Source organism: Prionailurus bengalensis, chromosome B1 (assembly GCF_016509475.1).
Source record: "Prionailurus bengalensis isolate Pbe53 chromosome B1, Fcat_Pben_1.1_paternal_pri, whole genome shotgun sequence".
In the NCBI taxonomy this organism is placed as follows: Eukaryota; Metazoa; Chordata; class Mammalia; order Carnivora; family Felidae; genus Prionailurus; species Prionailurus bengalensis.
Window position 1 is genome coordinate 55660927 of NC_057344.1, and position 13952 is coordinate 55674878.

Below are 13952 nucleotides of genomic sequence, written 5' to 3' on the forward strand. Positions count from 1 at the left end.
TAAGGATCTAATTTTTCTTTAAAATTTCTTTTTATTTAATTACTTTGAAAGAGATGGGGGGCAGAGAGAGAGAGAGAGAGAGAGAGAGAGAGAGAGAATCTTAAGCAGGCCCCACAGTGTCAGTATAGAGCCCAACTTGGGTCTCAAACTGACAAACTGTGAGATCCTGACCTAAACTGAAGTCAGAAGCTCAATTTACTGAGCCACCCAGGCTCCCCAAGGATCTAATTTTTCTTTTTATCACTGCTTTGGTTGTATCTACTATGTTTTGATACATGGTATTATAATTTCAACATTTTTCCTAATATGAGCACTAATATGTGCACCTATACCCTTCCATATCATTTCACTCTATTACATTTTAACTTTGTTGATTTTAATTCCATTTTGCTCCTTTTTCTCAACTCTACCTTCCTTGCCTCTGTGTATTTTCAGCATAGCCCTTCTCCTTCGGTTGCTTTCAATAGGACCTTCATTTTGGTGATGATTTCCTCTTTCTTTTTCATTTCATCCTGACTGCTGCTATTTTTTTTTCCATCTCTTTCTCTTACCTTTTGTTGTTTTGCCTAATCTCATAAAGTTCAGCATCTAATATTGCTTTGCAGAGTCAACAGCTTCATTAATATTTAAAACACTTTTATAACAATGTATAGCAACATTACTTTGGTGACCTGTTTTCATTGTTCCTGGTCCTTTCTTCTTCTTCTTCATCTTTTCTTGTAGTATTTCTATGTGCTGTTTTCTTTAAAAATTATCATTACTTATCTTTGAATAGGGAGAATTCTTACCAATTAGAGTAGGTATTCACTTTATGACTTTGTGTGTGACTGAATTAGTTTAGCCTGTATTTGTCAGCATCCATTAGGAACTGGCTGCCACAAGGCTGTTCATCATATCAAGTATCTTTCCTCCATTCTGCCTTAATAACACCCTGCTTCCCGCAAATATGGCTCGTCTATCTAATACCTCTTTTAGAACGGTCCCCAACTTCCCATTTGTGCTTCCCTTCTGTGCCAAACTCAATCCGAGGGAGCTCTGGCCACCAGCAATCACACCTGTTGCCTTGTTTCAAACAAATGTTGTCAGTTCCCCATCTTACCCCTCTTAGGAGGTGCCCATTACTTTGTGACATTGAGATCTTCAAAGGAGACTTGTAGCTATGGTCATTCTGTCTTCCCATGCTCTTTTTTCCCCCCACCATTTAATTCACTTTTGCTGCATATGATAACCTTCCTCATGCATTGTGGTTGGGGGTCAGATATCTGATTATTTGTCAAGGATAAACTTAGTATTTTGTTTCTGTTTCTTGTTCTCCTTTTTTTGAGTAATCTCAAAGAGAAGATCTTCCTTTTTTATTTTAAAACTGTAAATCTATTGTAATTATACAACATTCAATTGTTGAACTGTAAGTTTACTTAATTTTCTTTTGGATGGCTATATAACATGTGGGGAAACTTTAAATTTAGCTAGTTTTGTAGGGCTATTAATTTTGATTGTCTAACAAATAAATAAAATTCATGTTTGTTTGAGAAGCTCTATAATGATGTTAAGCTCTAGGATATAAGGTTTACTGAGCTATAACAATTCTAAATTAATGGCTGTCATGTTGTGTGAGTAGAGAACTGAATGTTTTATACTCAATGATTAGTCCCTATTGTGTATATTCAATTCTTATTGAATAATGATTGCATTTTGAAGATAGAAAAAAATTAAATTTTACATTAAATCTTAACAAGAATTGTCAGCCCTCATATTTAATAAAAATCAGATAGGAAGAACCTGCATTTCCTTTTTTAAGTGGTTTCAGAGAATGACAGCAGCCACTTTTTTTTTTCACCAATGATATAAAATCTTCTATTTTTCTAGCTAAGAGAAATTAAGCTAATGGTTTTTAGAGCAAACCCGAATTCTAATTCTTGCTTTGATATTAACTAGGCAATGGTCTGTTTTTGTAATTATGAAATGGAAGTTAATTTTTACCTTACATTAGTATTGAGTAGGATAAGAAATTAAATTTAGTGACCTATAAGTGCTAACTCATTACTTTTTCTTGTTAAGGGACCAAGTAATAGTTACTATCATCATAGGAAGAACACAGAATGCCCAGAACTTTGGAGCACAGGTAGCTCCATGTAAAGGTTTTACAAATCAAAAAGGGATTAAAAAACCCCACACCCCCCCCCAGGATGCTGTCTATTAAAATCACAGACATATTGTAGTTACTCTAAACTGTATATATTTATTTGTGTGTGGCAGGATTGTAACTTGAAGTATTCATTTCGTTATGCTCAATGTGTTTTCCATTTTCTATTTTTACTCCAGGGGGATTTTCTTTGCTAGTCACATCAAAGTAGAAACAAAGATTCAAAGAAACCCCAGAGGCTTATTTTAGGACTGATTATTTTCCCCCCACTTTACAGAGACTCCACAAGATTGGGTCTGGGGGAGGGAAAAGAAGTGACAACTAAAAAAAACAGGAGAGGGCACTGGTCTGTAGGAACCGGGCACAGAGTGCAAGAACTCATCACTGCAATACATTGGCCATTCAATATCCTTGGGCAGCCATCCTTACATCAGGGAACTGGAGGCACCTGGGCACAGGTGAAAACAAGAAGAAAGAGCCTCACCTTAGACCCGAACTGAATAAGTGAGCAAGTTACCTCTGGACAAGGGTAGAAACACACCACCTCTGTTGCACGAGCTTTTCTCTTATTAGACTGAAAGTTTTTGACAGCAAGGACTGAATCTCTGTTCAATCAATTCAACGTATTAACCTTCAATCTCCATTCCTTCTGCAAACGTATTAAATGGTGTTCCTATTATGGCGAAGCTGCATGGAATAGGGGTTACACTGAATACACCTGGAATCCCTTGCTCCCAATAGTGAGCTTACATGCTTACCTACAGGGCAGTGCCTTTCTTCCCAAATGTGATTATGCTAGTTGAAAAAAAAAATTGTAATTGCGTAATTTCATTAAATACCACTTAGACTGATGAAATATGGCTATGAAAACAGAAAGAATTGTTGTTCATGCCAAAACTAATTTGAGGAGTTTGAAAGGATTGAGTTGTTATTTAAAAAATTTGCTGTCATATTAGGTATGGACAAAGTAACAATAAAAGATTGGGCAAAATCATGAAAAATTTAAAAGGATTCTGTTACCATATTAAGATAGCTTCCAAGTGTCTTTAAGTTCTCATTCCACTGGAAAGAAACCAAACTGGAACTCACAGCAAATGCAGTATGGGTATCGTTCTTGGATCTCTACTTTTATTCCAATCTATGCACCCAAATGCAGAAGAAAAAGCTTTAGTCTCTCTTGCATTAGAAGCCTGGCAAATAAATATACATTTATATGTTTTACTTTAGAGGGAATTCTTATGAGTTTTTTTTAAGTTTATTTATTTATTTTGAGAGAGAGAGAGAAAGCACCAACAAGGGAGGGACAGAGAGAGAGGAGAGAGCAAGAATCCCAAGGAGGCTCTGCAATGCCAGCATGGAGCCTGATGTGGGGCTTGAACCTACGAACTCATGGCCTAAGCCAAAGTTGGACCCTTAACCATCAGAGCCGCCCAGGTGCCCCTAGAGGGAATTTTAAATGTAGTTGTTTGTGCTTTCCTGCTTTGATATTTGTTTTTCATGGAAGAGATACTCATCTAAGTTGTACGTGATCCAAGGACTTCTACTGGGCCACCTTTGCCTTTTTCTGCAGAGTCTAGCTTGCATGGTACATAGACTCATGGTGCAGGTTGCTGATTCATATTTGTAGAGAGAACAAGCTAATATCTCAGGAACAGACTAAAGTCTGACTGGTTAGTTAAAATCTCTGTAATAAATAGGGGTAGAAATGGAAGTATGAGTTTCTATCTTCTGGAAAGGAAAGAAAATCACTAGTTAAGTTGGTTTACTGTGTAGATTCAGACAGGTGAGGCAGATAATTGATGAAAACTCTCATGGCTTATGATTCAGAACATTCATTTGATTTGTGTGGTAATTAGGAGAACTGAATTTTTAGGAGAGGCAAATAAAGCAACTTGGGGAATAAAAGAATGTGGATATAGGTTGAAAGAGGAGAAAGAATATAGCACAGGAGGCTAGCAAACAGGCTATTGCATATGTCCCGAATTATTACTGTGATATGGAAATAAAATATATTCCAAATAATACTGATGATGAGTAATTGTGTTGAGTTAATTCTCTAGGCTGCTACTGGAAAGTAAGCTCCACCGGAATGAGAATCTTCTCGCATTTATCTTTGCATCTCAAGTTTAGCCCAGAGGTGGCACATTATAATTCATAAATAAATATCTGTTGAATGAATTCAGGACTGAAAAGAGCTGAAAGGTTATGAGACGAATGATATCCCTAAATGCCTGAATCTTACACTCAACACATAGGAAGGATGACAGTACATAACAAAGGTGATTCTGTGGCATGTTGTCCCTTAAGAGAGGTTTTGAAAAGGTCGTGGGGGTTCCCAGGTTTGTCAGATTCATTCTCGGACGTAGGGTAGCCGTAGTCATCTCATCTGGAGGCTTGCATGTTTCTGCATAGCTGAGGCTCGTGGCCAAGGGCTCATGCCATACTCTAGATGCCCAAGAAATACTGGGTCCATGTGGGACCATGTTGATAAGCCCCTGGGGGTGGAAAAGGGCAGCCCAACCCAAATTTAATGCCCTCCTACCTGGTTCTAAGCATTATATCTCATGCCAGAGAATGGGTGAAATGGAGCCTAAATTTCTTGTGGGTGCCTACTTGGTGTGTGCTGCTCAGTTTTATTTTCTGAAAAGAGTTTTCCGGAATCGAAGGACATATCTTTTGGAAATGCTAACATTTGGACTTTGGTCTTTGGGGAATGGATGTAAAAATGCACTCTGAAAAATCAGAGAGTCATAATGGTTTACTATTATTTCAATAACTTAAATGGTAGACGGCATTTAAAGGTGTGGGTTATCTCTTTTATGCCACACTGTGCTGTCTGTTGTGGTTTCCTCTTTGTTTCCAGGTGCGATTCCAAGTTGAGTACCTGGAGCTAGTCCTGGAATAAATTAGATGCCCAATAAAAGCTTGTTGAATGACTGACTGCCACTTTCCCCTCCCTAGCAGCTGGCTAACCTAGCAACATTTGAAAGACGGCTGGATAATTCTGGGCCATGCAGGAGTTCAGATTCATTCTGAAAGAGACTGAAGACTAGGCAGACAGATCATTTCCCCAGAAAGCTCTTTTCCTCAACTGCCTCCTGAAAATTACACTTGTGTTGGCTTTTCTGTTATGGGATGAAATCCACTGATCTACTCAGATGTTAGAAAAAGGAAGGAGATTTACAGAGAAAGAAAATTGAGGAGCACTCTTAACCAGAGGCTGTTTGACCAGAAACCAAGCCCTTAATATGAAGCAGGATTTTCTAGAAATAGTTTATTTAGTGATAGAGCCTTGCCATAAACTGTGGTGAAACGTTTCTTTGGTTAAGGAGCAAACAGCAAGCAATGATGCCTGATGATGACCATAGATAGAAATCTTTTGAATCAGAGCATTTGAATCTACACTTAAAACAATTTCTTTATTACAATGTGAGATAGACAAGTAAACTCTTAGTGATCCATACATACTTCCTGAATTTCAAGTGCTGCCCAGTGTAAATCTTACAGTGCTTTACCCTGCAAAATTAAACATAATGCAAATGTTTGGTTTTCTTTTCTTTTTAATACCATTTCTCAGAGCTATGTGTGTATAATTCTTTTGATTCCTTTCCCATGGAGAAAATTCTTCTTGCTTCAATGCAAATTCTACCAAAGCCTGTTTAAGTTTGTCCCCCTCATGTTACAAATGCTAATAGGGAGGGACAGGAACCCCAAGGTCAGCACACAATAGCAAGAAGAATGAAGGGATATGTATGAAATGGGACCCTGTAAGAAATAGCTGTTGCCAAAGAATCTGTCATTCCAACCAAGCAACCTGGGGCAATTTAGTCCTGAACTTCCAGTGCTGTTGCCATGGTTTCTAGACAAAGACGACAGGGCTGCATTCCAATTATATCCTTCAGAATGACAGATAACTGAAAAATAGGAAATGGGGTAATAAAATCTCAGGTCACCCAGAAGAGGTGTGATAGATACAAGTGATACAGAAACGAAAGATGCAAGTCTACGTTTGTTAAAAAAAAAAAATGCCTTTTGATTAGAATGCAAATGTATATTACGCAAATCCTCCAGACTTTCCATAGGAATTTTATCCATCATCCAGCTCGTTATTCAGAGCCAGATACCTCCCACTTAATAGAAATGTTCATAATAACATTTTAAACTTGAAGAATCCATGAACTAACAGTATTTAAGCAAAATAAATCTCGATCAGTGAAAAGTAAAACGCATCTCTTGAATTCTGAAGATGTTGCAGCTATAGCAATGCCATTTTTTCCCCTTAATCTTGGGGTCAAATGTAATATTTGGTTTTTCCAGTTGAAGGTATTATTGCAAACGTTGCACCTAGCTTTGAGCCATATATGATAATCAATATTATTTTGCCAGGGTCAGCGGTAAGTTTACTGTCATGCTATTGACCATAATGAAGATACTCGCTTTTTCAGTGAGAGGAAACTAGATAGAAAATCAAAAGGTTCACAGCGAGGACTATGGTAGGACTGGTTCTGTATTCCCTGCAGTTAAGCAGAGATGGAGCATTTCAATTCCAAAGCAGCACTAGGTAATGTACATAATCTTTAAAGCTTAAAACAATTTGTAGTCTAAAGTTTTTAACATGTTAGGGGCACCTGGGTGGCTCGGTCAGTTAAGCATCAGACTATTTTGCCTTAGATCATGATCAAGCCCCACATCAGGCTCTGCACTGAGCATGGAACCTGCCTAAGATTCTCTCTCCCTCTTTCTCTTTCTGACCTTTTCCCCAGCTTGTCTCTCTCTCTCTCTCAAAATAAGTATTTAAAAAAAATCTTTAAAACATTAAGTCTCAGTTGTGTTTTTTTTTAAGTTTATTCATTTTGAGAGGGAGAGAGTGTACACGCACATGCACGCACGCACATGAGCAGGGAGGGGAGAGAGAAAGAATCCCAAGCAGGCTCTGTACTGTGAGCGTGGAGGCTGACGGGGGGCTCGAACTCACAAACCCATGAGATCAAGACCGTACCCGAAATCAAGAGTCGGTCACTTAACCGACTGAGCCACCCAGGAACCCCAGTTTATTTTTGTAAAATGGAATAACACCAGCCTCTTAGAGACGTGACTTTAAATTGGATAATGTATATAAAGCATTTAGCTCAGCATCTGTCACATACCATTAAGTAAATGGAATAGGTACTGCTTCTATCATCATTAACTATTATACTACCTTATGCCATATACACAGTGATAAGTGTGCAGCTATTACTACAGCAGAGAAACAAACAAATTGGCAACTTGAAGGACTTAATACCACATATCTACAAAAAGGTCTTTAAAAAGTACCTCAGATATGAAATTAGATGGCTTCGAAAGACGGTGAAGAAAAACACGAATTTACTAAGCGGTCTTACAAGGATTACTGCCAGCAGAGTGAGATGGAAACTTCTAGATGTCCTGAAGCCTCCTGAGTTTCTCTTTAGGGATATTTATTTTCTGACACTTTGAGGACAATGTAACATTTTTGTTAACATATTGAAGATAGCCATTACAGTTTTATAAAGATCAGTTTTATCATTTTCTTTCTATGTATAAATTTAGAGAGGTTGGCTGGATTCTTAAGCCTGACTTTTACTATATTCAGTATACATTTTTTTTTCTCAGCAAGAATTGGTTTGATTTTATGATGGGAGTAATTAGGAAAAATGATTTATTTACTAAGAAACTTCTGTATGATAAACCTTACAAAATAAATCCATCTTCTGTATAAATAACGACAATCATAAAGAAAAAAAGAAAATGAAGTTTTTTTTTTCCTTAATGAGACTGTTTTTGGGAAAAAAAATGCATCTTGGAAGTTTGGAGTACAACCTTTCACACAGTTTATTTTGCTTTGTTCTTCTGGTCTTCACGTGTTGTGGCAGATTTTTTTCATTCACAAACCCTAAAATTTGCATTCTGTCATATGTATGTACACATGATGTATGTAACATGTATGTATGTTATAAAGTATATAATTTTGCTGAGCGTTTATGGTCGAAGCAAGTAGAGACCTCGGCAGTTTCAGAGAGAAATAAGTAAAAACATTCACCTATTATGGAATTCTATGAAGAAGAGCCTTAATTTGTTATTCATATTTTTAAGTTACTCTTCTGTTAACTGAAATTTTGGAATAACTGGTTATGATCAAAATATGAACCACTATTTCTAAAATAAATACAAAGGGAGAAAATTCCAATAATCCAATTTCTTTTGTTTCAATGCTTCACTCTGTGTGTTCTGTGGAAGGGATGCTTTGTTGGTGGAGCAGCAGGTCTATTGGCACACCAAGTCTCCTGCCTGCAAACGGGATTTTGAATGATTTCTTTCATGGCATGGTTACATCTCACTGAAACATCAGAGGGAAGCAGCTCTCTCATCCCAAAGCTGGCTTGGAAAGGTGACATATCTATTTTCGTTGTTATCTCACAATATAGGTCACGAAACAGAATGATGACCCTTTATGGGAATCATTGAAATTATGTAGACATAGTGCGAAGAGGGTCTTGGTAACTTACCTTAAAAGAGATTTCATATTGTTCTCCTCCCCAGATTTCTAAACCTGGGTCATAGCCACCCAACTCCCAAAACCACTTTCGATCCACAGCAAAGAGACCTCCAGCCATAACGGGAGACCTATGAAATGAAAAAAAAAAAAAAAATCTTTAAAGGACTAGGAATATTTGCTTGGAAAAAAATAAAAACAAACTTCAAGATAATGTTTCAGAAGTCAAATGCATAGTGCTTTTCAGCCCTGGTTTTCTGTCAATGGATCTGGGGTTCTCATTGGGTCTCTAATCGCTCTTGGAATCCTCATGAGCTTTAAATTTTGCACTTCAGGCTCTAATGCAATTAATGTCCTGCAGAGCCACATTTGCTCCGTATATTTATCATTAGAGGGAAATACACGACTGCTAGTGAATGATATATAGAGAAATATCACTTAATTTTATGTCTTTTTCTTAAATGAAAGGAATCTTGTACTGTCAGACAGATAAACGTATAGAAAACACTGTCATAGACAATATCTGAGATTCAATCTCTCAGTATGTATTCACCAAGAATTTACCATTAACAGGTCATGTCCCTTTTACAGACTATGAGATGATTAGTAGAATAAACAAATAAACCAGAATTAGTTATTTAATTAAGATGCCAAAGGTGGAATTTAAACTAGGTTTTTTTGGGATGCTTGGGTTAAGCATCTGACTCTTGATTTTGGCTCAGGTCATGATCTTGCGGCTCATGAGATTGAGCCCTGCCTCAATAAATAAATAATTTACTTAAACAAACAAACAAAGAAGCAAGCAAACTTTAAAAAATAAACTAGGTCTTTTTTTTTTTTTAAACGTTTTTATTTATTTTTGAGACAGAGAGAGACAGAGCATGAAGGGGGGAGGGGCAGACAGAGAAGGAGACACAGAATCGGAAGCAGGCTCCAGGCTCTGAGCCATCAGCCCAGAGCCTGACGCGGGGCTCGAACTCACAGACCACGAGATCGTGACCTGGCTGAAGTCGGACGCTTAACTGACTGAGCCACCCAGGCGCCCCTAGGTCTTTTCATTTTAATTATATTATTCTTTTTAGGCTTTCTCTGCCTTTCAAAGAAATATTCCTTTTGCTCAAGTAATAATTTTCAAGTATTCTATTCCTGTTAGGGCACACAGTAGTCCCGTTGCTATGTGATGAGATCATTCATAGTTATGGGTCCTGTCCTAAACTTTTTGCAGTTTAAAGGTAGAGCTAGTTGTGTTTTTTTTTTTTTTTTTTTTTTTGAGTCCTCAATACCTGCTGGGCTCTTGGCTAAAAGTTTTACCCAATTCCTTTGAACTAATCCTCGCTACAATCCTGTGAATATCATTCTCATGTATTGTTTTAAAGAAACAGGCAGAGAGAGGTAAGGAGCAGCAGTGCAAGCCTGAAGTTAGTGGTGGTGCTGGGGCTGGGCCAGGTCCTTTGATTTCAAAGCCTTTGAGTTCTTTACTGCAACTCTGTTTCTGTTTCAGTGTTTGGGGGCAAAGAGAGACAAGTACGTAAAGGTGGATAGGAAACACTCAGAGAATGTCCCTATGCAGACAGACAAAGCAAATCTGTAAAAAACCACATTTCCAGGGGTGCCTGGGTGGCTCAGTCAGTTAAGCAACCGACTTCAGCTCAGGTCATGATCTCTCAGTCCGTGAATTTGAGCCCCACATTGGGCTCTGTGCTGACAGCTCAGAGCCTGGAGCCTGCTTCGGATTCTGTGTCTCCCTCTCTCTCTGCCCCTCCCCTGCTCATGCTCTGTCTCTCTCTGTCTCAAAAATAAATAAAAACATTTAAAAAAATTAAAAAAACCCCCACATTTCCAATGTAGTTTTTGTGATAGTTTTGAAAAATTTCTGACACAAAGGATATTTATACATAAGAGTACAAGGCATTAAATGTTGAAGATACACATTTTAAAATATGTATAAACACATGAGACACATCAACTGAAGGCCTGCTCTTGGTAATGTTTTTTGAGGCACTCCAGCAACATCAACTTGAATTTGCGTGTTCTATATTTCAAAGGCTTTGTATGTGAAAATGGTATTTGGCCTGATTACTTCAGTTTAAGAGTATTTTTTAATGTGTAGCCTCTATGTGGCTAGAAAGATGGCAAGGCAGGAAAGGGGATTTATTATTCTACCCAAGAAAGTGAGCAGGATTAAGAAAAATAACACAAGGCATCTCATGCAATTTTTTATTTTGTTTGAAAGAAAAATCCTAGAACCAGATGTAACCTACTTTATCCCTCTCTCCAGCAGCCTAATCTTTTTCCATTTTCCATGCACCGAATTTCAGAGCGGAATTACAACTGTAGCTGGATAAGATGAGGACTGTAACATGTACCGAGCGCAGTTCCCCCGTGAACTCGCCACCAGTGTAACTCCGCTTCTGCAGAGCTTGGGCATAAGTGACCAGCAATTCTCAATCCTATTCAAACTGAACCACAAATAGAAAACACCTCAAGTCAAACAAATATATTCTCATTTGATTGTGTAAAATAGGAGACCAAAGGGCATCAAAATTTACACTGGGCAGAATGAACCTCAAAACTAGAATTCTCCTAGATCTGGAATTATAGATACTAGCAAGGGAAAGTCCTATGTTGCTTTTTTGTTTGTATGCATGTATTGTAATTCGTTGGAAACACAGCATCTTGTTTTCTTAAAAAAAAAAAAAACACATGTAGTGTATTCTAGGTACATTTTATTTAGAATATCTAAATTCTAAAATTCTATTAATTTTAGTTATAATAAAGTAGATTCAAATGGATCCTTTTTGCCTTCATTGATGTTTTTACCAAGCTCCAAATAGATTAATGTCTTCTATCTTCATTAGTGTGAATGACTGGTAAGAAACCAACTTTTCATTTATGTATGTATTTACTCACAGTTGTCCATTAATCTTTTAATTAGCTTTGAATTTTTAACAGCTTAATTGAAGTATAGTTGAGATACAGAATATTGCATGTATTTTAAGTCTACAGTTTGATAAGTTTTGACTTAGACACCTGTGCAGCTATAACTACATTCAAGATTATGAACATATTAGCCTTCCTTCCAAATTTTCTTGTAATTCCTCCCTTCTGACCTTGTCATTCTTTTTGTCTAGGCCATCACTGATCTACTGTTACTATAGTTTAGTTTGCAGTTGCTAGAATCTAATATACATGTCATCATAAAATTTATATTCTTTTTCTGGGCCTGGCTTCTTTTATTTGGTATCATTATTTTTAGATTCACCTATGTTTAGCATGTATTAATAGTTCACCACTTTTTTTTTTATTGCTGAGTATTATTCCATTTGCACAAATATACCACAGTTTGATTATTCATTCACTTACTGATGGACATTTGGGTTGTGTCCAGTTTTGAGCTGTTACAAAGCTGCTATGAATTTTGTTTACTAATCTTTGTGTATAGGATATAGGCTTTCATTTCTCTCTGGAGGAGATGCCTAGGAGTGGAATAACTAGATCATCTGGTGGGCATATTTAACTTTCAAAGAAACGGTCGCTTTTCCGAAGTGGTTGTACCCTTTTATATTCCCAACAGTAGTGTTTGAGTTCCAGTTGCTATGCCTTCTTACTGATACTTCATACGGGCAGTCTTTGAAGTTCAGTCATTATGATTGGGATATCATGGTATCTCAGTGTGGTTTTGTTTTGCATTTCCATGGTGATTAATGCTGTTGAGCATATTTGTGTCCCTTCTCTCATCTGCCTTGTCAGTCTGCCTAGAGGTTTACCAATTTTATTGATCTGCTTAAAGAACCAGCTTTTGGTTTCATTGATTTTTCTCTGTTGTTTTCACTTATATTTTATTGATTTCTTTTTAGTTCTTATTGTTTTAATCTTTTACTTACTTTGTGTTTAATTATCTCTTCTTTTTCTCATTCCTTAAGGTAAAAGTTAAGATCATTGACCTGAGAGCTTTTCTTTTTTCTAATATAGGTATTTAGTGCTATAAATCTCACCTAAGTACTCGTGTAGCAGAATCCCACAAAAAAATCCCCCCCCAAAATATGCAGTGTTCTCATTTTCATTATGTTAAAAATACTTCCTAATTTCTCTTTTGTTTTCTTTCTTTGACCTATTTGTTATATACACATGTGTAATTTACTTTCCAAATATTTCGGGATTTTTTGGCGTTTTTTTTTTGTTATTGATTCTAATTTAATTTCATTGTGGTCAGATAAGATATTTTGTATGACTTGAATCCTTCCAAATTTATTCAGACTTTTTAATGGCTCAGAATATGGCTTATCTTGGTAAATGCTCCATGTGTATTTGACAAGGATGCATATTATGTTGCTGTTGAGTAGAGGGGTCTATACACATTTATTAGGTAAAGTTGGTTGGTAGTGTTATTCAAGTCGTGTATATTTTTACTGATTTTCTGTTTCCTTGTTCCATTAGTCACTGAGAGGGGGGTATTGCAATCTATGACTAGAGTTTTGAATTTGTTTATTTCTTCACGATGTTCTATCAGTTTTTCGCTTCATGTATTTTGTAGTTCTGTTAATAAGGGCATAAATGTCTAAGATTTTTCTGTACTCTTGATGAGTTAACTTTAATCTTGTTATGAAATGACTTTAATAATCTCTGCTAATATTCTTTGCTTTGACATCTATTTTGTCTTGATTTTTTTTTTTTTTAATTTTTTTTTCAACGTTTATTTATTTTTGGGACAGAGAGAGACAGAGCATGAACGGGGGAGGGGCAGAGAGAGCGGGAGACACAGAATTGGAAACAGGCTCCAGGCTCTGAGCCATCAGCCCAGAGCCCGACGCGGGGCTCGAACTCACGGACCGCGAGATCGTGACCTGGCTGAAGTCGGACGCTTAACCGACTGCGCCACCCAGGCGCCCCTATTTTGTCTTGATGTTAACACTTCAGCTTCCTTTAGATTTATACTATCTAAACAGTAATATTTATTTATAACTTTTATATCTTTTTATTCTATTTTTAAAACTATTTGTGTCTTTATATTTAAGATTTTGTTGTCGTCGTTGTTGGCAGCACACAATTGCACCTTGCTGTTTTACAATCTCTGTCTTCTAACTGGGCTATTTAGATCACTTAGTTGTTTTTTTTTTTTAGATTATTTACTTTTAATATGATTATTCACGTGGTTAAGCTTAAATCTATCAGCTTCTTTGTTTTCTATTTGTCCCATTTATTATTTCCTTTTCCATCTTTTGAGTCATTGAATATTTTTCATGATTCCACTCACTATCTTTTTTGACTTAACAAAAACTCTGTGTGATTTTTTTT

General features: G+C 36.8%; 1 protein-coding gene across 1 annotated transcript in view; it reads right to left on the minus strand.

The window, feature by feature from the left end:
• The window catches only part of GALNTL6 (polypeptide N-acetylgalactosaminyltransferase like 6), a 1211922-nt gene that overhangs the window by 125546 nt on the left and 1072424 nt on the right, over window positions 1-13952 (minus strand). The window contains exon 8 of the mRNA XM_043555626.1: window positions 8671-8788. Coding sequence (XP_043411561.1) covers window positions 8671-8788 — 118 coding nt within the window. The remainder of the gene's footprint in view (window positions 1-8670; window positions 8789-13952) is intronic.